Genomic DNA, 26,533 nt, shown 5'->3' on the forward strand with positions numbered 1-26,533 from the left:
AGGGGATAATAGTTAAGGAATTGAGATATTTATTTTCTTCCTTCTACATTTGGTAAAATTTCACTTAAGCCTTTTTAATGCGATACATCAGTTACACACACTCACACACACAGAGAGCGAGAAGACAGAGACAGAGAAACAGAGACGAGTTACATAGTGTATCTATGCCAGTGATCCTAGTTGTGATCCCAGCATCTAGAGAGCCACAGTACAACTTATCTAGATTAGTTCAATATGGTGTTTCACTGCTGCACTGATAATGTAGCTTTCTGGGACTGGGTGAACACTTGCCAAGGCAAGCCCTCTTGATTAACTTCCTGTAAAAAGTTGCACGTCCAAAAATCTATTCAACTCACTTGTGGATCTTGGTGATGATGATGTTGCCCCAGTTGATGAAGGTGACCGTCTCTCCCTCGGTGAACGTTTCTGCGTCCGCCCCCTCCACCAGCACCCTGGGTCCGTACCACACAGCCTTCATACCCACCTCTATGTTCTGGGAGGGTTCAAAAATACGTTTGCCAGGTTTAGTTGCTGATGTTATGTTGGATTGACTATATTTGGTTGGTTTGGCAGTTTATTTGGGTATATTGGTAAGGCAAGGGGTTTTCAAACTTTTCTTGCCCAGGGACCCCCGCCCAGGCAAATTGGCAACCCCCATCATATATACGTTAGCAGAAATATGTCTTATTATCAGTTAAATGATGGCAAGTATAAGTAAACAACATTTTAAAATGAATACATTTGGAAGATAATTACATTATTTTGATTCCACAGTTCATTGGAAGAGGATGTCTAAATTCTAACAGTATTAGCTGGAAAAGGTATCTTGGTGGCATAAAGGACATTACGCTGTTTTAAAGCTAATTTCCTGCAATTCTATGCATTTTGCCATGGCTAATGCTGTGTTCCTCTGCTCAAACATAACAAATCACTAGGCATGTGCACAGAATGCACAGTTTTTGGAATTTGCAATTCTCTGACTGTCTAATTGATTGTTAGTTATAAAATATGTTATAATATACACACACTACATGACCAAAAGTATGTGGACACCTGCTCCTCAAACATCTCATTCCAAAATCATGGGCATTAATATGGAGTTGGTCCCCCTCAGCCTCCACTCGCTTTCATTGATGCAGGGACTTTCAATCACAAGAGCATTAGTGATGTTGGGCAATGATGTTGGGTGATTAGGACAGGCTCGCAGTCTACGTTGACTCTGTGTCAGGACTCTGTGCAGGCTGTAAGTTCTTCCACACCGATCTTGATAAACCATTCGTGTATGGACCTCGCTTTGTGCAAAGGGACATTGTCATGCTGAAACAGGAAAGGGCCTTCCCCAAAATGTTGCCACAAAGCTCCCGAGTGGCGTAGCACCTCAGTGCAAGAGGCGTCACTACAGACCCTGGGCTGCATCACAACCGGCCGTGATCGGGAGGGCGGCGCACATAGGGCGGCGCACAATTGGCCCAACGCTGTCTGGGTTAGGCCGGTGTAGGCCGTCATTATAAAATAATCTGTTCTTAACCTTTTTGGGATAGGGAGAAGCATTTTCACTTTTGGATGAATAGCATGCCCAGAGTGAACTGCCTCCTACTCTGTCCCAGATGCTGATATGTGCATATTATTATTAGATTTGGAACGAAACACTAAGTTTCTAAACCTGTTTGGATGATGTCTTTGAGTATAACAGAACTCATATGGCAGGCAAAAATCTGAGAAAAATCCAACCAGGAAGTGGGATATCTGAGGTTTGTAGTTTTTCAAAGCTTGGCCTACCGAATACACAGTGTCTATGGAGTCAAGTTGCAAACTTAACTTATAAAAAACAATCAATCAATCATAATCACTAGTTACACATGGTTGATGATATTACTAGTTTATCTAGCGTGTCCTGTGTTGCATATAATCGATGCGGTGTTCATTCGCAAAAAAGGACTGTCATTGCTCCAATGTGTACGTAACCATAAACATCAATGTGTTCCTGGTTCGAGCCCAGGTAGGAGCGAGGAGAGGGACGGAAGCTATACTGTTACACTGGCAATACTAAAGTGCCTATAAGAACATCCAATGGTCAAAGGTATATGAAATACAAATCGTATAGTGAGAAATAGTCCTATAATTCCTATAATAACTACAACCTAAAACTTCTTACCTGGGAATATTGAAGACTCATGTTAAAAGGAACCACCAGCTTTCATATGTTCTCATGTTCTGAGCAAGGATCTTAAAAGTTAGCTTTCTTACATGGCACATATTGCACTTTTACTTTCTTCTCCAACACTTTGTTTTTGCATTATTTAAACCAAATTAAACATGTTTCATTATTTATTTGAGCCTGGATTTTATTGATGTATTATATTAGTTTAAAAAAAGTGTTCATTCAGTATTGTTGTAATTGTCATTATTACAAATACATTTTAAAAAATTGTCCAATTAAATCGGTATCGGCTTTATGGTCCTCCAAAAATCGTTATCGGTGTTGAAAAATCAGAATCGGTCGACCTCTACTATGCGCTTCAGCACCCTGAGCTGTTGTTGCTCCTAGTTGATGCCACTTCACAATAACAGCACTTGCAGTTGATCAAGGCAGCTCTAGCAGGGCAGAAAGTTTTACGGACTACGTGCTTCAGCACTCTGTGGTCCTGTTCTGTGAACTTGTGTGGCCCACCACTTCGCAGCTGAGCCGTTGTTGTTCCTAGATGTTTCCACTTCACAATAACCGCCCTTACAGTTGACCAGGGCAGAAATTGAATGACCTGACTTGGAAAGGTGGCATCCTATGACGGTGCCACGTTAAAAGTCACTGAGCTCTTCAGTAAAGCCATTCTACTGCCAATGTTTGCTATGGAGATTGCATGGTTGTGTGCTCAATTTCATACACCTGTCAACAACGAGTGCTGGAGCGCGTAGCACATAAAAATCTTCTGTCCATCCTCAGTTGCAACACTCACTACTGAGTTCCAAACTGCCTCTGGAAACAATAACCGTTAGTCGGGAGCTTCATGAAATGGGTTTCCATGGCCGAGCAGCCGCACACAGCCGCAGCCGAGTATTATTAATGTCACCTCCCCTGTCTGATATCTTAACTTTCCCTATGCCACAAAATCTGTAAAAATAGGTAGAAATGGCATGCTTTAGGTCATTAAAATGTACTGCGACTGGATAATCGCTGTCGTTTATCCTGATTGAACTTTTATGTTCACCGATTCTCTGTTTGAGAGAACGAGAGGTTTTACCTACATAGCACAGCCCACATGTACATTTAATCATGTAGATAACATGGGTGGTGGAGTGCATAATAATTTCATATATTTGGATCCATTTTCCTGTATGTGGGTGGCAGAAATATTCACACTTCATCATATGCACTGTGTGCTTCCTCTGCATTATTTGCTACCATTTGGAGGGCGTATTTTATTTTGTGGCTGGCAGTTGTCATGAACCAATTTACACGTAAATTGTGACCTGTCCCCTAGACAATAAGTGGTGGATTCTGAAATTCAGCTGGCAGAGCTGGGTCCAATGATAAAATAAGCCAGTGTTTCTTGACAGCATCTCCCACTTTTCACGAGTTCAAAGTATAAGTGGTGGTGAACATTACAGAGTGTTCTTTAGCTCTCGTGGGACTTTTTTTTGTAGCAATTCATCTCGTGTTTTCCCTAATGCCAAATTAAGAGCTTCATCCACACATTGTGGAGAGTAGCCACTCAGAAACCTATTGGCATCTCCGCTGCTTTTTCTAGACAATCCTCTGTGGAATGGCATATACGGCTTGGAAGTCCTCTTTTTAATGGCTCAGGATGGAACCTGTCCCCCTGTAATAGTATTAGTATTTCTGTCCATTTCTTTTCTATACAGAGTTGTAAACAGGGTTCCATATAATTTCTCAGTTCACATAGGAGGTAATTAACCCATCTAGTGTCACATTCAATAGTGAGTTTGAGATTGGGGTCAATGTCATTGAGTAATGCCATAAAGTCTGACAGCTCTTCTCCCGTTACTCCCCATTTACAAAAAAATGTTAATATATCCACACCACTTCAGGGCTTTATTTAAAAATGGATTTTAGTTTTCATTGTTAAAACATTCTTTAAAAAGACCCAAAGTTTAGCATAACTCTGAGCGAATGTGGAATAGTCATATGTCAAACATATTCAGCTCGCTCAAGAATAAAGTTTGTTGGTGGGAATTAATTAGTATCTCGGTCTCTCAAATAGTGAGCTAGGGCTGCCAGCCTCCCCATATGGGGAATGCTGGTATATAGACTCAACATCTAATGTGACTAAAATACAGTCTTCTGTTGAACCTGTTATTGGTGAAATCTTGTTTATGAAGTTTATAGTCTTTCACATATGACGGCAATGCTTGCACATGAGATTTAATAAAATAGTCTATGAAGTTTGACAATGGTTCTAGCATTGAGCCTATTCCTGCAACCACTGGTCTGTCGCCTTGTGTCTTAGGTTTGTGTCATTTCGGCAAAATGTACAGGCATGGACTTATGGCACATTTGCAGCAAAGGTATTCATATGCAGGTTTTGAGATAAGGTTGTATAATATATGCGCTAATCTGGAGCCCTGTCCTTTTGGAACACCTGTGTGGGATCAAAACTCAGTTTTCTATAGAAACGTTCATTAATGAATTGTGTCTGAATTTCATCTTTGGATTTTTCATAGTCTAAAATGACCACAGCACCCCCTTTTGTCTGCAGGTTTGGCAATGAACTAATGAAAGATTCATCTTCGGTTAAGTGCCAGTTCTGCTGTCCTAGTGAGGTCCTTCTGAATGTGGTTTGTTTTTCTCATATATACTGACATGGCTTCTTGTCCCACTAACCTAATGGGTATTAATCGAGGAGTTGTTAACTATAGGACAGAATTAGCTGTCCTAGAGGCCCTTAGATAAGACTGAGACTTGCGCTTCTGAGAACTTTCTTGGAGAGGTTAATAACCGAGTCCTGCTGTCGCTCCGTGTCAACGGCCTGTGTTCCTGGTCCCCTCTTTGACCACTTGCCTCTCCTACATTGTTTATTTTCTTTTGTGGAGCCTTGTTGTGCTGCTTTCGGGCTAGAAAAACAGTCTGTGTGACTTTAACCTCTTACTTCCTTTGACACATGTTCAACAATTAATAGCATTAAATCTAAAAAAGAACATTTGTTGAGGATTTCATTCCATTTCCGAACGAAAGCTGACGTTTATCCCTATTGTAGGCTCCTTCTGTATTCTCAGTCAATTTATGAAAACTTGCTTGGTAGGTTGATGTCCTCAGTGGTTTTACAGACGTGTTTATTACATTTTAGGTACACACTTTATTAGAATATTTATGTAATGCATGTTGCTATATTTGGTAGCACTTATTTGTTTTCCCTCGACTCAACCCCATTCGATGCATGGAACGGATGTGGGTGGTACTAGGGATACATACGTTTTTTTTTTTTTTTACTCACAAAAGCTCTGACGAAGGCCGTAAGGCCGATTCATAAAGGGTATTAAAGATCAGTGACACTATCAAGAGCAGCGTTTCTTCTTTTTCTCGTTTTATTCAGCCGCTACCAACGCACCTGGAAAAAAAATGGCCCACAGCCATATGGCATAGCCAGATCAGGACAACTCAGAGTATGCTATTCTGTTCTTCTGAAAGAAGACATATTCTTCATATCGTGCATTTTAAGACGTCTACAATAAATAATTGATTTATTGTGATGGTGTAGGCTATATTACATGGATTTATTAGACTTTTTATAAAATGTATATGTTCCAAAGGTCTGTGGTATGACGAATACAATAGAACATAGGAAATATAATTTATATTTTATTCAGCTATTTGAGCACATGCGGATATTCTGTGTTGAGCGGTTAACAAAAGGAACAGGTACTCCTATATGCTTCATTTAGAGTTATTTATGTAAAAGTTGTGATACAAATGTTGGGCTATACGTTTAGATTTTTAGTACATTCTAAGGCTGCATAAGGCGACTAATGAAGATTTGAAAAAAAGTTGCATGAAAGGCATGAGCTCTGCCTATTTATTTGTGCAGGCTGTACACACTTCATCAGTTCTCATTCACAATATGACAAGCACTTGATAATTCCTCTAATTTCCCGTCTGTATCCCGTTTTGTGGCAGTAACGCCCCCTAAAAAAAATCTATGCCATTTGCGGCCAATGGCTGTTGTGCCCTTGGGCTGAATATAATTGTAATTCCATTCTCCCGGCTGCGTTCCGAGATACCTCTCACTTACATGGCTCTCTGTCAAGTGATCGGGTCTCTCACGCTACAAGTGACCGACAAACATCGGGGACGCAACGGCGCGCATTCTCATCCAATTCCGAGGCTCATTCACAAATGATAGGCTAATAGTTACCCATTACACTATTCTTGATTGAATCTCGTCTTTACATGTGTGAAATTTGTTTTGATTTGGAATGGACCATTATCATAGATGACATGTAAAAATACATGTCATCTATGCAGTTACATAGTGAATGGAGGACGCTTTTCCCATGGTTCATTTTCATGCCAGCCTGGTAGGCTATACTGCTGTTGTAAAGAGAAGCAATGTGCTTAATATTAGAAAAGTTGATGAAATAAATATAGTAGGCCGAGCCTACAGAAAGTTGATGGGACCTTAAGAGGCATGAATTACATGTTTGTCCTCAACAATCTACACACAATAACCCATAATGACAAATTGAAAATAGGTGGACATTTTTGCAAATGTAAAAAATAAGTATCCAGACCACTTGTTATGAGACTTGAAATTGGGCTCAGGTGCATCCTGTTTCCATTGATTATCCCTGAACTGTTTCTGCAACTTGGAGTCCACCTGTGGTAAATTCAATTGATTGGACATGATTTGGAAAGGCACATACGTCTATATAAAAAGAGGGGTAAGTAAAAAAAAGAACTTGGTCACGACAGAGCTCCAGGGTTCCTCTGTGGAGATGAGAGAGCCTTCCAGAAAGACAACCATCTCTGCAGAACTCTACCAAATCAGGCCTTTATGAAAGTGGCCACATGGAGCAACTTCTCAGTAAGGCACATGACAGCCCACTTGGAGCTTGCCAAAAGGCACCTAAAGGACTCTCAGACAATGAGAAACAAGATTATCTGGTCTTATGAAACCAAGATTGAGCTCTTCGGCCTGAATGCCAAGTGTCACATCTGGAGGAAACCTGGCACCATCCCTACAGTGAAGCATAGTGGGGGCAGTTTCATGCTGTGGGGATGTTTTTCAGCGGCAGGTACTGGGAGACTCGTCAGGATCGAGGGAAAGACTAACGGAGTAAAGAACAGAGATCCTTGATGAGAACCTGCTCCAGAGCGCTCAGGACCTCAGACAGGAGCAAAGGTTCACCTTCCAACAGGACAATGACCCTAAGCACACAGCCAAGACAACGCAGGAGTGGCTTCGGGACAAGTCTCTGAATGTCCTGGAGTGGCCCAGCCAGAGCCCAGACTTGAACCCAAGCAAACATCTCTGGAGAGACCTGAAAATAGCTGTGCTGCAACGCTCCCCATCCAACCTGACAGAGCTTGAGAGGATCAGCAGAGGAAAATGGGAGAAACTTCCCAAATACAGGTGTGCCAAGCTTGTAGTGTCATACCCAAGAAGCCTCGAGGCTGTAATCGCTGCCAAAGGTGCTTCAACGAAGTACTGATTAAGGGTCTGAATACTTCTGTATATGTGATATCAGTTTTTTACCAAAAATGCTAAAAACATGTTTTTGCTTTGTCATTATGGGGTATTGTGTGTAGGTTGATGAGAAGAGAAATACATTTATTTTAGCATAAGGCTGTAAAGTAACAATGTGGAAAAGGGGGTCTGAATACTTTCCGAATGCACTGTATATAGTTAAATAGATTTTCTGCATGCTCCCTATCTGGTTTTGGTTGTTTAAATTGGCATGATTTTTCCATCCCGAAAATGTCAATTTTTACGACCTGCCTAAGAATTTATCACACATTTTTTTTTATTAATTTTTTTTCTTCTTAACATTCCTCCATATTAGAAGGGGTAGTTTAAGATTTTGGCAATGAAGCCATTTACCTACTTCCCCAGAGTCAGATGAACAGGACCAGCTAGCATTCTAAATGTTCCTGGAGACTTCCAATTGTTGTGCTGGTTATTATTAACTTGTGAAACTACATCCAACTTTCTTTATACAGGACGCATAGACATAAAAATAGTATCCACAATGGTATTCTGTTGCAGCTTGCGATTTTTATAAAAGAATTACTTTTCACAAAATAAAAATGTGACCGACCAAGTTGGTCTTATGTAATGTCTTATGCAGCAAAATTTGAAATTGTGTTTTTTTTAATACATTGGATGAAAGTAGAGACTCAGAGCTACATTTTGTTTATATCATACACTACAGCTGCTTTGAAAGTTGATCAACTTGTAACCTAAATTTTGAGAAAAATGTTCTGGCACACCTACTGGAGAGCTATTTTGTCATCTACATCCTCTTAAGCTTTAGCCCCACTTATCTCTAAGGATTTGCATGTGATGCCATGTAGTAAACAACCAAAGATTTCAAGAATAAAAACTGGTTCATACTTCGGGTGTATTCGTAAATTTAATCTGGAGTGTCAGCCAGCGTGTGCTCTGGGCATTTGAAAAACTCAGAGCGTTTCACTCTTGGAGCATTCAGAGTGCACACTGGACGCTCTGACCGAGGAGTAGGGTTGATCAGAGCGTTCTGTCCTAACAGCAGTCAAGCACCCAAGCTAACTGGCTAACATTGGCTAGCTACTTCAAGACACAAATGAGAGAACATCTCACTGACCATTTTTACTTGCCCTCGCAGAGCTGGTTTGGCTGTTTTTATATTATCCAGTGCGTTGGTGACCGTAACTGTGCTGCTGGCATCAATTTAATTACGCTTTTTTGCCAACGTTTACTGACACCAGCCATATTCAACGGGTGTTGAGTGTTCGTCAATGTCAGTTATTCTGCGCTCTGACACACTCAGATGAAAGGTCTCTGAAATCGGAGTAGATAGCTAGAGTAAATTTACCAGCTATGTCTATCGACAATTGTTGCAGTGACATCATGAACAATCTATTGAAATGGTTACTTGCATAGTGGAGTCTATTAGACATGTATCTAGCTAAACAAAGAACCATAATCCCAACTCATGACATTATTACCCTGCATGAATCTGCAGGTAGCTAACCAACCAGGTTCAATGTTAGCTTGCTAATGTTAGGATATAACTAACAAAGCAAATGGCTCTGAGAAAGGAATAATATGACAACACAGATCATACACGTAACATTAGCAAGTGAGCCAGCCAGCCAACATTAGCTAACAGTACACCAACTTGAAATTCAAATTACTGACAAAATTAGAAACGTGTAATATCTGAAAATGTAGCTAGCTAGACTATCTTACCCCTATACATCATGGATGGACACTTCAAACTGTCACAGATGCCATGGTTGCCCTTAGTTTGAAGATGTAATCCAGAGACAGGTGTTTCTCCAGCTATCATACTCTAATTCCAGAACTCAGTCCTGCAGAAAGTGGAGAGCAACACTTACGCAGTTCTCCTAAGTGATGTTTTTAAAAACTGCGTTAGAAAGGATTACCTACACATTGACCAGTTCAAATAGACAGAAGCGTGCGACATGGTAGACCAATCCAAACTAATCTCTTGGCACTCATTATCTCAGCCAATCATGGCTAGTGGGAAGGTTGTTGGCTTTTTCTGTGGCTGAACCAACTAGGCTCGTAATGTAACAATTGTATTCGTAATTTACAGATGGCATACACATGGGTTATTAAGGAACATGAAAGTTCACATGTTCCAGAAGGCATTTCTGCCCCTCCAAAAAACACGTTTAGATTTTTTTTTTAACTTTGTGAAGCACTGACACGCGACATACGCCGAGTTTCCTGAAATGAGTCACAAACACAATTGTGGACTGCAGTTTATAAACCCCTCAGTTAGGCTATTCATTATGGTAAGATTTAGTTGGTTGATTATTTACTACTCATCACATCATATCATCAACTTGACTTGTGCGGGGGAACTATCCATTTTAGCGTTGTCAGAGTAATATACACATCATGCTTTGGCTGCTGAACACTAGATAAGAATGCAATACTTCTATCTAGTCAGGGTGTGTCCAAAATTATACCCTAATCCCTATACCATGCACTACTTTTGGCCAGGCTTTGGTAGTATAGGAGTACACATCATAGGGAATAGGTTGCCATTCCATAAACAAGAGTGGAAATAACAGTCAATGTACCTTGGGGTGTTTGACGGCCATCTTCATCTCCTCTGGTGCTTCGGGGATGACAACAGGGACGGAGTAGGATCCTGACAGGGCTGTGTATCTGGGCGCCACTGGGTCGACAACCTACAGACACATGGGAGAGGTTCATTATTGCAATGGTGTCCTGTGTAGAGACAGAAATTCTCATTCAATATCCTGACTAAACACATAGGACATTTCAATTGGACCGGAGTGCAGGGATGAGAGAGAAAAGGATAGAAAGTAGTTTGAGAAGCCAGTTTTCAGTATGCATTGCCAACAACACAGACAAGGGGGAAAAGAAGACTCATTCTGAAAGGAAATCTGCATCAATGGCCATGAGGTGGTGAAGTCCCTTACATTTTTCACATCCTGTAGCCTATTCAAAACAGACCCTTAGAATGCCCTACTTTAATGATAGACAGATATTCCAGTGCCAAAGGTTTTGCTTATCGGAGTTTATTGATCCTAGTTGTCATGTAGGTAGGGGTAAAGTGACTCTGCATAGATAATAAACAGCGAGTAGCAACAGTGTAAAACCAAAAGGGGGGAATTTTTTGAGCCTTCTTCTGACACTGCCTGGTATAAAGGTCCTGGATGGCAGGAAGCTTGGCCCCAGTGATGTACTGGGCCATACACACTGCCCTCTGTAGTGCCTTGCGGTCAGATACCAAGCAGTTGCCATACCAGGCGGTGATGCAACCAATCAGGACGCTCTCGATGGTGCAGCTGTAGAACCAGGAGGCTCTGGGGAACCATGCCAGATCTTTTCGTTGTCAGTGATCATGCCTACCACTGTTGTGTGGTCAACCAACTCAATGATGGTGTTGAGAGACATGCACGCACCCCTGAGGGGCCCCGTGCTTGGCCACGCAGTCATGGATGAACAGGGTGTACAGTAGGGGACTAAACACGTACATTTAAGGGAACCCTTGTTGAGGACCAGCATGGCAGATGTTGCCTACCCTTACCATCTGGGGGCGGCCCATCAGGAAGTCCAGGATACAGGTGCAGAGGGAGGTGTTTAGTCCCAGGGTCATTAGCTTAGTGATGAGCTTTGTGGGCTCTATGGTGTTGAATGCTGAGCTGTAGTCAATTAACAGCATTCCTCTTTTGTCAGGTGGGAAAGGGCAGTGTGGAGAGCGATTGAGATTCTGTGGATCTGTTGGGCCGATATGCAAATTGTTGTGAGTCCAGGGTATCTGGTGTTGATGTGAGCCATGACCAGCCTTTTCAAAGCACTTCATGGCTGCCGACGTGAGTGCCACGGGTCGATAGTCATTTAGGTAGGTTACCTTCGCTTTCTTGGGCACAGGGACTATGGTGGTCTGCTTGAAACACTGCTTGAAACATATAGGTATTACAGACTCGGTCAGGGAGAGTTTGAAAGTGTCAGTGAAGACACTTGCCAGTTGGTCCATGCATGCTCCGAGTACACATTCTGGTAATCCGTCTGGCCTCACAACCTTGTGAATGTTGACCCTTTTTAAAGGTCATGCTCACATCGGCTACGGAGAGTGTGATCACACAGTCATCTGGAACAGCTGGTGCTCTCATGCATGCGTGCACCATCATGCACATGTTGATTTTGTCTATCCCCACCAGACGCAGGTTAAAATACCTAAACCAACTATATTAGTTGGGGGACAGGTCGAAACATTAATGGACATTTAGCTAGCTTGAGGTGGATATCTAATACGTCCTGGGAGAAATGTTGGGTTGTTATTTAACCTGAAAGGCGTATGGTATTTTTTTTGCTTTTTCTTGGAAGACATTTCACCCAACTTGAGTCACATAATCGTGTTCTCTACTCCAACAATTTGTTCCCATATAAAAGGGGAAACTTAGTTTTTAGTTTTCTTTGATTAATCTCTCCTCGTTCATTCTTCTTCTGTGGATTTAATGCGGACCACATTCATCTATCAAACACCCACGTGGTTTAGTATGCTCGAAACAATCAATTAGTAGATGGGAGAGGTAGGACTTGCAGCCTGTAGACCCACACGAGCAGTTTGGATGAAATGTTTGAATAACATGTAGGTGTATATCTATTTTGCAACGCTCGCGCACACAAGGCTGGCGGTTTGGTCAGCATGTTATGTTTAGGAACAACACATTAAGTGACACTGCATATTTTCAAGCAGAGTACTGTCTGCATCATGCTATGGGTATGCTTGTAATTGTTAAGGACTGGGGAGTTTTTCCAGGATAAAACAATAAACTGAATGGAGCTAAGCACAGGCAAAATCCTAGAGGAAAACCTGGTTCAGTCTGCTTTCCACCAGATAGAGATGAATTCACCTTTCAGCAGCACAATAACCTGAAGCACGAGGCCAAATCTACTCTAGTGTTGCTTCCCAAGAAGACCGTGAATGTTACTGAGCGGCCGAGTTACAGTTTTGACTTGAATCTACTTGTGTCTGGTGGAAAGCAGAAAACCAGGTTCTCATCTACGATTTTACTTGTGCTTAGCTCTTTTCTGTGCAGCCACCACACAAATGCAGTGCATTCGTAAAGTATTCAGACCCCTTGACTTTTCCCACATTTTGTTATGTTACAGCCTTACGGTCTGCTAAGATGGCGCCCCCTCAGCTAAGACGGCGCCAACAGAGAAGGTCACCTTGATTCAGGTCCTTAGAAAATACGTTGCTGTAATTAGTTTTTTTAATGTATTATTTCTTAGTCCAGAAAATCTCAAGTGGTATTACATCTTTACATTTGTGTGTATATAAAGGTAGTCGTTGTAAATTTGTTAGATTACTGCACTGTCAAAACTAGAAGCATAAGCATTGCTACACTCACATTGACATCTGCTAACCATGTGATCAATAACATTTGATTTATTCTAAAATCTCCCTCATCAATCTACACACAATACCCCATAATGACAAAGCAAAAAGATATATACAGAAGAAAAAAACTGAAGTGTGTTCGGACCCTTTACTCAGTACTTTGTTGAAGCAAACTTGGCATCAGTTGTGTTGTGACAAGGTAGGGGTTGTATACAGAATATAGCCCTATTTAGTAAAAGACCAAATCCATATTATGGCACTAACAGCTAAAATAAGCAAAGAGAAAAGTCATGAAGGTCATTCAATCCGGAAAAAAAACATTTCATAGTTTTGATGTCTTCACTATTATTCTACAACGTAGAAAAGAGTACAAAATTAAGAAAAACCCTGGAATGAGTATATATAAACACAAGACGACTTGAGGCTGGAATCACTGCAAAAGTTGCTTCAACAAAGTACTGAGTAAAGAGTCTGAATACTTATGTAAATGTAATCCGTTTTTATTTTTAATACATTTGCAAACATTTCTAAAAACCTGTTTTTGCTTTGTCTTTATGGGGTTGTGTGTGTGTGTAGATTGATGGGAAAAAAAACGATTTAATACATTTTAGAATAAGTCTAACGCCTTCTTTGTAGTGACTGGGTGTATTGATACACCATCCAAAGTATAATTAATAACTTAACCATGCTCGAAGGGATATTCAACGACAGCTTGTGTCACCCATCTACCAATAGGTGCCTTTCTTTGTGAGGCATTGGAAAACTTCCCTGGTCTTTGGGGTTGAATCTGTTTTAAAATCACTGCTTGACAGAGGGACCTTACAATTATCTGTATGTGTGGGGGGCAGAGATGATGTTAAACACTATTTTGAGTCCATGCCACTTAAGCACATTTTTAGGCTTGCCATAACAAAGGATTGAATACTTTTCGACTCAAGACATTTCAACTTTTCATTTGATTGAATTTATAAATATTTCTTAAAACATAATTCCACTTGGACATTGAGGGGTATTGTGTGTAGGCAAGTGACAAAATCTCACTTGAATCCATTTTAAATACAACAAACTGTGGAAAATTTCAAAAGGGCTGCGAATACTTTCTGTATACTTATACAGGCACTGTAGACTTATCTTTTTTTTGTTATTCGGTAATATGATCATAATGATCAATACTTTATATCTACATACTTTTCAAAAAAAACAAAAACATTTTTGAGTGGCAGCCAACAGGACAACGCAAATTGCGTTTGAGATTGTTTGAGTTTGTGTCGCGTACACCCTGTCAAACCCAGTAATGATGTCATTCACAAGCTTTGCACAGAGTCAGTTGGTTCGGTGAAGGAGATGTGAGGCAGGGTTAGTTTTCGGGACTAAGTGAATAAAGATGAAAATCAGCATATTCTTCGTTATGGTCACAAGCAAAGTACTAGGGTAGTGAATTGATTTTAGCATTAGCTGTAAGCTTGCAAGGAAAGTTAACCCCCAAAGCTGTATCTTCTTGCATTGAAAATAAAGTGTTCTAGCTTTATGGACATTGTTTGGCGAACAGTAAATAACAGTTCTACATGCCGAGGTGCATTACTCAAGTGTGTTAACTTCTAGGCAGAACGAGTGTGGAGCTAACATGACACTGCCCAGAATCCCAGTGCAGTGGTTCCTTGTCAGGACAGGTTAGAGAGCAAGCACTAGCAATGAGTAAGTGGAACAGGCAAGAGATATGCGCGGTGCACTCGTGCTAAAGGGGGACATCAGCTGCGCTGACTCAATCAGTATACAACCAGACACATTTCATAAAAATACAGAAAGAAACCAATTCTAGTACCAAACCATTTTCATGTTCTGACATCAAAAAGTACATTAGTTCTGGTACACTGTGCAGCATTAGAAAGCACATAGATGAAGGGGTGGAGGGAGGAAGCGAGGGAGTGGAGGAGTAAGAAGAGTACCTTGATACAGCTAATTGGCAGCTTGGAAACAGAAAGAGTGAGATGCAGTTCAATGTCAAATACATGAGGAAGCGCGAGAGAGAGAAGAGGTTCGGCGAGGGCAAGAAAAAGTTCAGGCAGGATGGGGTAGGGGTACATGTATGTCAATCCATCCTCCCCACCACACACACCTTCTCCTCATCGCAGATACCACAAGCTTAAAGGAGAAACAAATGTTTTCCCTAGCTATGACATACATACAGTTGAAGTCGTAAATTTACATACACCTTAGCCAAATACATTTAAACTCAGTTTTTCACAATTTCTAACATTTAATGCTAGTAAAAAATTCCCCGTCTTAGGTCAGTTGGGATCACCACTTTATTTTAAGAATGTGAAATGTCAGAATAATAAGTAGAGAGAATGATTTATTTATTTATTTAATCACATTCCCCAGTGGGTCATAAGTTTACATACACTCAAATAGTATTTGGTAGCATTGCATGGAAATTGTGTAGCCTTCCACAAGCTTCCCACAATAAGTTGGGTGAATTTTGACCCATTCCTCCTGACATAGCTGGTGTAAGTGAGTCCAGTTTGTAGGCCTCCTTGCTCGCACACACTTTTTCAGTTCTGCCCCAAAACATTCTATGGGATTGAGGTCAGGGCTTTGTGATGACCACTCCAATACCTTGACTCTGTTGTCTTTAAGCCATTTTGCAACAACTTTGGAAATATGCTTGGGGTCATTGTCCATTTGGAAGACCCATTTGCGATCAAGCTTTAACTTCCTGACTGATGTCTTGAGATGTTGCTTCAAAATATCCACATTATTTTCCTTCCTCATGAAGCCATCTATTTTGTGAAGAGCACCAGTCCCTCCTGCAGCAAAGCACCCCCACAACATGATGCTGCCACCCCCATGCTTCATGGTTGGGATGGTATTCTTCGGTTTGCTGGCCTCCCCCTTTTTCCTCCACGGTCATTATGTAGATCCACTTAAGCTCTGTCAGGTTGGATGGGGAGCGCTGCTGCACAGCTATTTTCAGGTCTCTCCAGAGATGTTTGATCGGGTTCAAGTCCGAGCTCTGGCTGGACCGCTGAAGGACATTCAGAAACGTGTCCCGAAGCCACTACTGGGTTGACTTGGCTGTGTGCTTAGGGTCATTGTCCTGTTGGAAGGTGAACCGTCACTCCAGTCTGAGGTCCTAAGCTCTGGGGCAGGTTTTCATCCAGGATCTCTCTGTACTTTGCTCCATTCATCTTTCCCTCAATCCTGACTAGTCTCCCAGTCCCTGCTGCTAAAAAACATCCACACAACATGCTGCCACCACCACGCTTCAGCGTAGGTAGTTTTTCTCCAGATGTGACAATTGGCATTCAGGCCAAAGAGTTTAATCTTGGTTTAATCAGACCAGAAGATCTTGTTTCTTATGGTCTGAGAGTCCTTTAGGTGGCTTCCGGCAAACTCCAAGTGGGCTGTCATGTGCCTTTTTACTTAGGAGTGGCTTCAGTCTGGCCACTCTACCATAAAGGCCTGACCGGTGGAGTGCTACAGTGGCAGATGTCCTTCTGGGAAGGTTCTTCCATCGCCACAGAGGAACTCTGGAGCTCCCCGACCTAGGCCCTTCACCTATTGCTCAGTTTGGCCAGGTGGACAGCTCTTGGTGGTTCCTAGCATCATCCACTTAAGAATGGAGGACACTGTGTTGCTGGGGACCTTCAATGCGGCAGAAATATTTCGGTACCCTTCCCCAGATCTGTGCCTCGACAGAATCCTGTCTCGGAGCTCTATGGACAATTCTTTGACCTCATGGCTTAGTTTTTGCTCTAACTTGCACTGTCAACTGTGGGACCTTCTATAGACAGGTGTGTGCCTTTCCAAATCATGTCCAATCAATTGAATTTACCGAAGGTGGACTCCAATCAAGGATGATCAATGGAAACAGGATGTACCCGAGCTGAATTTCAAGTCTCATAGCAAAGGGTCTGAATACTTACATAGATAAGGTACCCGTTGTTTTTTTTGTACTCTTTTTTTCTGTATACATCAATGATGTCGCTCTTGCTGCTGGTGATTCTCTGGTCCACCTCGACGCAGACAAAACCATTCTGTATACTCCTGGCCCCTCTTTGGACAATGTGTTAACTAACCTCTAGATGACCTTCAATGCCATACAACTCTCCTTCCGTGGCCTCCAACTTCTCTTAAATGAAAGTAAGACTAAATGCATGCTCTTCAACCGATCGCTGCCCGCCTGTCCAGCATCACTACTCTGGACAACTACAAATAAGTGTCTGGTTAGACTGTAAACTCTCCTTCCAGACTCAGATTAAGCATATCCAATCCAAAATTAAATCTAGAATCGGGCTTCCTGTTTCACAACAAAGCAGCCTTCACTTATGCTGCCAAACATACCCTCGTAAAACTGACCATCCTACCGATCCTTGACTTCAGCGATGTCATTTACAAAATAGTCTCCAACACTACTCAGCCAATTGGATGCAGTCCATCACAGTGGCATCCATTTTGTCACCAAAGCCCCATATACTACCCACCACTGCAACCTGTACGCTCTCGTTGGCTGGCCCTCACTTCATATTCGTCGCCAAACCCACTGGCTCCAGGTCATCCAAGTCTCGCCTTATCTCAGCTCACTGGTCACAATAGCAGCACCCACCCGTAGCACGCGCTCCAGCGGTTATATTTCACTGGTCATCCCCAAAGCCAACACCTACTTTGGCTGCATTTCCTTCCAGTTCTCTGCTGCCAATGACTGGAACGAATGACAAAAATCACTGAAGCTGGAGACTCATATATCCCTCACTAACTTTAAGCACAAGCTGTCAGAGCAGCTCACAGATCACTACACCTGTACATAGCCCATCCAACTACCTCATCCCCATATTGTTATTAATTTCTTTGCACCCCAGTATCTCTTCTTGCACATTCATCATCTACACATTATCACTTCAGTGTTTAATTACTTCGCCACTACGGCCCATTTATTGCCTTACCTCCCTAATCTTACCTCATTTGCACACACTGTATATAGATTTTTATATTGTGTTATTGACTGTACTTTTGTTTATCCTATGTTTAAGTCTGTTGTTTTGGTCGCACTGCTTTGCTTCATCTTGGCCAGGTCGCAGTTGTAAATGAGAACTTGTTCTCAACTAGCCTACCTGGTTAAATAAAGAAAGAAATATACACATTTGCGAAAATGTCTAAAAACCTGTTTTCGCTTTGTCATTATGGTGTATCGTTTGTAGATTGATGAGGAAAACAATTACATTCATTTTAGAATAAGGCTGTAATGTAACAAAATGGGGAAAAAGTCAAGGAGCCTGAATACTTTCCGAATTCACTGTAAATAGCTGAATATGACAGTCCATAATTTATTCATCTCAAGGATCCTACTTGAAAACATCAGAGAAGTCATTCCGCTCATCACTAAACAGTCAGACATGAAATCATAGAATTACACTAAAACTGTCTCGGACATCACTAAATACTTCATGATAGTGTTAATGTTTAAAGGGCAGAGTTGCCCTTTAAGGTAAGTAGAAAATTGAGGTTAATTACTCTGAAATTATTTAACCCTTGATAGCGCTATGCAGAACTACATCATGAATTGAGAGGATGTATAGAATGCAGACCTTGGCAGAAAACGTTGTATTTTGTAGTTTATTTGAAAATACCAACTTTTCAAACACTTGAGGTAGTGGAATATAGTTTATTTACTATGATGGGTTCTGAGTTCTAAACATGAAAATATGAAGAATCCTTATTCATGTCACTGAGGGAGAGAGGGGAATGTTGAACCTATACATTCTGTCAGGTTACAGTGGGGCAAAAAAAGTATTTAGTCAGCCACCAATTGTGCAAGTTCTCCCACTTAAAAAGATGAGGCTTGTGATTTATCATCATAGGTACACTTCAACTATGACAGAAAAAATGAGAGGGAAAAAATCCAGAAAATCACATTGTAGGATGTTTAATGAATTTATTTGCAAATTATGGTGGAAAATAAGTATTTGGTCACCTACAAACAAGCAAGATTTCTGGCTCTCACAGACATGTAACAACTTCTTTAAGAGGCTCCTCTGTCCTCCACTCGTTACCTGTATTAATGGTACCTGTTTGAACTTGTTATCAGTATAAAAGACACCTGTCCACAACCTCAGTCACACTCCAAACTCCACTATGGCCAAGACCAAAGAGCTGTCAAAGGACAACAGAAACAAAATTGTAGACCTGCACCAGGCTGGGAAGACTGAATCTGCAATAGGTAAGCAGCTTGGTTTGAAGAAATCAACTGTGGAGCAATTATTAGGAAATGGAAGACATACAAGACCACTGATAATCTCCCTCGATCTGGGGTTCCACGCAAGATCTCACCCCGTGGGGTCAAAATGATCAAAAGAACGGTGAGCAAAAATCCTAGAACCACACAGGGGGACCTAGTGAATGACCTGCAGAGAGTTGGGACCAAAGTAACAAAGCCTACCATCAGTAACACACTATGCTGCCAGGAACTCAAATCCTGCAGTGCCAGACGTGTCCCCCTGCTTAAGCCAGTACATGTCCAGGCCCGTCTGAAGTTTGCTAGAGAACATTTGGATGACCCAGAAGAAGATTGGGAGAATGTCATATGGTCAGATGAAACCAAAATATAACTTTTTGGTAAAAACTCAACTCGTCGTGTTGAGGACAAAGAATGCTGAGTGGCATCCAAAGAACACCATACCTAATGTGAAGCATGGGGGTGGAAACATCATGCTTTGGGGATGTTTTTCTGCAAAGGGACCAGGACGACTGATCCGTGTAAAGGAAAGAATGAATCGTGAGATTTTGAGTGAAAACCTCCTTCCATCAGCAAGGGCATTGAAGATGAAACGTAGCTGGGTCTTTCAGCATGACAATGATCCCAAACACACTGCCCGGGCAACGAAGGAGTGGAGTGGCCTAGCCAGTCTCCAGATCTCAACCTCATAGAAAATCTTTGGAGGGAGTTGAATGTCCGTGTTGCCCAGCAACAGCCCCAAAACATCACTGCTCTAGAGGAGATCTGCATGGAGGAATGGGCCAAAATACCAGCAACCGTGTGTGAAAACCTTGTTGAGACTTACAGAAAACCTTTGACCTCTGTAATTGCCAACAAAGGGTATATAACAAAGTATTGAGATAAACTTTTGTTATTGACCAAATACTTATTTTCCACAATAATTTGCAAATAAATTCATTTAAAAAATCCTACAATGTGATTTTCTGGATTTTTTTTCTAATTGTCTGTCATAGTTGAAGTGTACCTATGATGAAAATGACAGGCCTCTTTCATATTTTTAAGTGGGAGAACTTGCACAATTGGTGGCTGACTAAATACTTTTTTGCCCCACTGTATGTTATCGTTAGCTATAAGGGATCATATGGGAGGAGAAGAGCCACAGTCTGGTACAAGTCAACATGACAGCCGTGACTTGGGGAGGAATGAGGAACTTGGGCAGAGGTCGGTTTAGATGAAGAACAGATATCACTAAAGTTCTGTATAGCAACAGATTGGCTGCTCAGAGATGAGGAGAAGGAAACTCAGCATAAATACTAGTGCTTGTGTGGATATGCTTGACTTATGCAGCTGGATGACCCAGCGGGTGAATAAACTTGGTATGACCTTTCATAGTTGTCCGTCAGTTTTTACCCTGTTATTTATAACTTAAAATGCAACTATGTCCTTTGATTTTCAAATAGAGGTCTCAGAAAAACCAATATTTGAACGTATTTTGAATACATCTCAGAAAACCAAATAACATTTGAAGTTACTGAATATATGCCAATAAAATTGTGTGTATATAGTCGTGGCCAAAAGTTAAGACACAAATATTCATTTCCACAAAGTTTGCTGCTTCAGTGTCTATAGATATTTTTGTCAGATGTTACTATGGAATAGTGAAGTATAATTACAAGCATTTCATAAGTGTCAAAGGCTATTATTGACAATTACATGAAGTTGATGCAAAGAGTCAATATTGCAGTGTTGACCATTCTTGTTCAAGACCTCTGCAATCAACCCTAGAATGCTGTCAATTAACTTCTGGGCCACATCTTGACTACTGGCAGCCGATTCTTGCATAATCAATGCTTGGAATTTGTGGGGTTTTGTTTGTCCACCCACCTCTTGAGGATTGACCACACGTTCTCAATGGGAATAAGGTCTGGGGAGTTTCCTGGCCATGGACCCAAAATATTGATGTTTTGTTCCCCGAGCAACCTAGTTATCACTTTTGCCTTATGGCAAGGTGCTCCATCAGGCTGGAAAAGGCATCGTTCGTCACCAAACTGTTCCTGGATGGTTGGGAGAAGTTGCTCTCAGAGGATGTGTTGGGACCATTCTTTATTCATGGCTGTGTTCTTAGGCAAAATTGTGAGTGAGCCCACCCCCTTGGCTGAGAAGCAACCCCACATATGAATGGTCTCAGGATGCTTTACTGTTGGCATGACATAGGACTGATTGTAGCGCACACCTGGTCTTCTCCCCGGGGGCCCCAAACAATCGGAAAGAGGATTGAGACAATGACTTTACCCCAGTCCTCAGCAGTCCAATCCCTGTACCTTTTGCAGAATCGTAGTCTGTCCCTGATGTTTTTCCTGGAGAGAAGTGGCTTCTTTCCTGCCCTTCCTGACACCAGGCCATCCTCAAAATGTCTTTGCCTCACTGTGCGTGCAGAAGCATTCACACCTGCCTGCTGCCATTCCTGAGCAAGCTCTGTACTAGTGCTGCCCCGATCCCACAGCTGAATCAACTTTAGGAGACGGTCATGGCGCTTGCTGGACTTTCTTAGGCGCCCGGAAGCCTTCTTCACAACAATTGAACCGCTTTCCTTGAAGTTCTTGATGATCCAATAAATGGTTGATTTAGGTGCAATCTTACTGGCAGCAATATCCTCACCTGTGAAGCCCTTTTTGTGAAAAGCAAAGACGACAGCACGTGTTTCCTTGAAGGTAACCATGGTTGACAGAGGAATAACAATGATTCCAAGCACCACCCTCCTTTTGAAGCTTCCAGTCTGTTATTCGAACGCAATCAGCATGACAGAGTGATCTCCAGCCTTGTCCTCGTCAACACTCACACCTGTGTTAACGAGAGAATCACTCACATGTCAGCTGGTCCTTTTTGTGGCAGGGCTGAAATGCAGTGGAAATGTTTTTTGGGGGGATTCAGTTAATTTGCATGGCAAAGAGGGACTTTGCAATTAATTGCAATTCATCTGATCACTCTTCATAACATTCTGGAGTATATGCAAACTGCCATCATATAAACTGAGGCAGCAGACTTGTGAAAATTAATATTTGTGTCATTCTCAAAACTTTTGGCCACGACTGTACACTTTGGTTAAAACTCGTTTTTCAACCACTCCACAAATTTCTTGTTAACAAGCTATAGTTTTGGCAAGTCGGTTAGGACATTACTTTATGCATGACAAAAGTAATTTTTCCAACAATTGTTCACAGACAGATTATTTAAGTTACAATTCACTGTATCACAATTCCAGTGAGTCAGAAGTTTACATACACTAAGTTGACTGTGCCTTTAAACAGCTTGGAAAATTCAAGAAAATTATGTCATGGCTTTAGAAGCTTCTGATAGGCTAATTGACATCATTTGAGTCAATTTGAGGTGTACCTGATGTATGTATTTAAAGGCCTACCTTTAATCTCAGTGTCTCTTATCATGGGAGAATGAAAGGAAATTAGCCTAGACCTCAGGAAAAAAATTGTAGACCTTCACAAGTCTGGATCATATTTAGAAGCAATTTCTAAACGCCTGAAGGTACCATGTTCATCTGTACAAACAATGGTACGCAAGTATAAACACCATGGGACCACCCTGCCGTCATACCACTCAGGAAGGAGATGTGTTCTGTCTCCTAGAGATAAACGTACTTTGGTGCGAAAAGTGCTAATCAATACCAGAACAACAGCAAAGGACCTTGAGAAGATGCTGGAGGAAACAGGTACAAAAGTGTTTATATCCACAGTAAAACAAGTCCTATATCGACATAACCTGAAAGGCCGCTGCGGAAAGGAAGAAGCCACTGCTCCAAAACGGCCACAAAAAAGCCAGACTACGGTTTGCAATAGCACATGGGGACAAAGATTGTACTATTTGGAGAAACGTCCTCTGGTCTGATGAAACAAAAATAGAACTGTTTGGCCATAATGACCATCATTATGTTTGGAGGAAAAAGGGGGGAGACTTGCAAGCCGAAGAACATAATCCCAACCGTGAAGCACGTGGGTGGCAGCATCATGTTGTGGGGGGGCTTTGCTGCAGGAGGGACTGGTGCACTTCAAAGTAGATGGAATCATGAGGCATGAAAATTATGTGGATATATTGAAGCAACATCTCAAGGCATCAGTCAGGAAGTTAAAGCATGGTCGCAAATGGGTCTTCCAAATGGACAATGACCCCAAGCATACTTACAAAGTTGTGGCAAAATGGCTTAAGGACAACAAAGTCAAGGTATTGGAGTGGCATATCAAAGCCCTGACCTCCACCCTATAGAAAATGAAAAAAGCATGAGCGAGCAAGGAGGCCTAGAAACCTGACTCAGTTACACCAGCTCTGTCAGGAGGAATGGGCCGAAATTTACCCAACTTATTGTGGAAGGCTATCCGAAACGTTTGACCCAAGTTACACAATTTAAAGGCAATGCTACCAAATACTAATTGAGTGTATGTAAACTTCTGAACCATTGGGAATGTGATGAAAGAAATAAAAGCTGAACGATATCATTCTCTATAATATTATTCTGACATTTCACATTCTTAAAATAAAGTAGTGATCCTAACTAGTCTAAGACAGGGAATTTTTAATAGGATTAAATGTCAGGAATTGTGAAAAACTGAGTTTAAATGTATTTGGCTAAGTTGTATGTAAACTTCCAACTTGAACTGTGTTTGTGTATTTTGATAATGAGTGAGACAAAAGGCAATACAGTAACACTTGACATGAAGTTCTTATACATGTGGAGTAACTTTGAGATTATTACAAAAGCAATGTTGTTACATAGGACTTTGGAAACGGCATAACATTGAGTTATTATATATATATATATATATATATATATATATATATATATATATGCGGAATAAGTCACTATTCCTCTTCACAAAAACTACACAAGTAAGATACAATTACCAAAGTACTATGTAACATCCTAATAAAATATTGTTTAAAGTAATTTCAGTTGTAATAAGACATGAACAAAAACTGCCAACATGCTGCCAACAGTAACAATTTGATGTGATTTATTAGGATCCCCGTTAACCGACGCCAATGGAGACAGCTAGTCTTACTGGGGTCCTACAGACTAAATACTTTACAATTTCCATTCATTTCAAAACACGTGTGTGTATGGATCTATCAGTCACAATACATACACACAATATGGATATTAAGTGTCGAAAAGAAACTAAATATTCCAACACTTGAATCAACTACAGCCAAGGTAGGTTGAAAATCATGTTAGCTTGTATTCTGAGGAGTGGTGTAAACAACTTAAGTAAAAAATATTTTAAAATAGTACATAAGTAGTTGTTTTGGATATCTGCACTTTTACTATTCATTTTTGACAACTTTACATCACTACATTCCTAAAGAAAATAAATGTACTTTTTAGTCCATACATTTTCCCTGACACCCAAAAGTACTCGTTACATTTTGAATGTTTAGCAGGACAGGAAAATGTGAAATTCTTTATACTTAAGATACATTTTAACAATTAAATGTACTTTTGATACTTAACTATATTTAAAACCAAATACCTTTACTCAAGGAGTATTTTACTGGGTGACTTTCACTTGAGCCACTATCCCTTTAAAGATATAGTGTGTGTTTGATTCAAGAACACAGCAGCATTTTCAGGTACACTATATCAACAGAAGTTGGTAGAACCCCCTTTAAATGAGAGGAATTGGCTATTTCAGCCACACCCTCTGCTGACAGGTGTATGAAATTGAGCACACAACCACACAATCTCCATAGACAAGTAAAGCTTTCTACTGCCAATGTTTAAGAGCTCAGTGACTTAACGTGGCACCGTCATAGGATGCCACCTTTCCAACAAGTGCGGTTATTGTGAAGTGGAAACCTCTAGGAACAACAGCGGCTCAGCTGCGAAGTGGTGGGCCACACAAGTTCACAGAACAGGGCCGCAGAGTGCTGAAGCACGTAGTCCGTAAAAATTGTCTGTCCTCGGTGGCAACACTCACTACTGAGTTCCAAACTGCCTCCGGAAGCAACATCAGCACAAGAACTGTTCAGCAGGAGCTTCATGAAATAGGTTTCCACACACAAGCCTAAGACCACAATGCGAATGCCAATGGTCGGGTTTAGTGGTGTAAAGCACGCCACCATTAGACTCTGGAGGAATAATGGTCTGGGGCTGTTTTTCATGGTTTGGGCTAGGCCCCTTCGTGCCAGTGAAGGAACATCTTAAAGCTACAGCATACAATGACAGTCGACGATTCTGTGCTTCCAATTTTGTGGCAATAGTTTGGGGAACGCCCTTTACTGTTTCAGCAGGACAATGCCCCAGTGCACAAAGCGAGGTCCATACAAAAATGTTTTGTCAAGATCGGTGTGGAAGAACTTACAGCCTGAACAGAGCCCTGACCTCAAAACCATCAAACACCTTTGGGATAAATTGGAGCGCCGACTGCGAGGCAGGCCTAAATCCCCAACATCACTGACTGACCTTACGAATGCTCGTGGATGAATAGTAGCAAGTCCCCACAGCAATGTTCCAGCATCTAGTGGAAAGCCTTCCCAGAAGAGTGGAGGCTGTTATTGCAGCAAAAGGGCGACGAACTCCATATTAATGCCCATGATTTTGGAATGAGATGTTCGACGAGCATGTCCACATACTTTAGGTCATGTTGTGTATCATAAAAGTAGTTGTAGCTTTCAAGCTTTTCAGTGGCATGTTCAAAGAAAAAAATTGTTGTGTGTCACTATGTATTTATACTTATCGGCATAAAATATAATTGGTTTAACTTGATTATGTACACCTAGGGCAAATGGACATTCAGGATAATGGACATCATCAAAATATTCAGGTAGTCATATTTAATCTAAACAATACATTTCTTTCCGAGAGATTGGAATAGTATTTGTGAGGTGTGCTCTATTCATTCTATTTCTATCTTCAACATGTAGTTCCAGATAGAACCCTGCTATTAGCTGAAGGCAGCCAATCCAGTAGTTTCTGAGATCTGTATTCAAATATTTGTAAAAAAGTAGGTGCTTTCTCAGATCTGTATTCAAATAGTATGGAAAAGCAGTCACTTTCTGAGATATGTATTCCATTAGTTTTAAAAAGTTGTCATTTTTGGGGCTCTGTATTCAAATTGTTACTTTCCACAAAGCATAGCTAAAACTATAGTTATCCCAGGTCTGGAGGAACGCAGGGGATGAGGGGAGAAAAAGGGGGAAAGCAAAGCGGGAAAAGAATAGCATAAAACAAGAAGGCAGCCATGCAAG

General features: G+C 41.2%; 1 protein-coding gene across 1 annotated transcript in view; it reads right to left on the reverse strand.

Annotated features, from left to right (window-relative positions):
* eprs1 (glutamyl-prolyl-tRNA synthetase 1) overlaps positions 1–26,533 on the reverse strand; it is an 87,963-nt gene that overhangs the window by 31,798 nt on the left and 29,632 nt on the right. Inside the window, exons 13-14 of the mRNA XM_035752748.2 lie at positions 10,268–10,378; positions 357–493 (exon numbers count right to left, since the gene is read on the reverse strand). Coding sequence (XP_035608641.1) covers positions 357–493; positions 10,268–10,378 — 248 coding nt within the window. The remainder of the gene's footprint in view (positions 1–356; positions 494–10,267; positions 10,379–26,533) is intronic.

This window comes from Oncorhynchus keta, chromosome 35 (assembly GCF_023373465.1).
Source record: "Oncorhynchus keta strain PuntledgeMale-10-30-2019 chromosome 35, Oket_V2, whole genome shotgun sequence".
In the NCBI taxonomy this organism is placed as follows: Eukaryota; Metazoa; Chordata; class Actinopteri; order Salmoniformes; family Salmonidae; genus Oncorhynchus; species Oncorhynchus keta.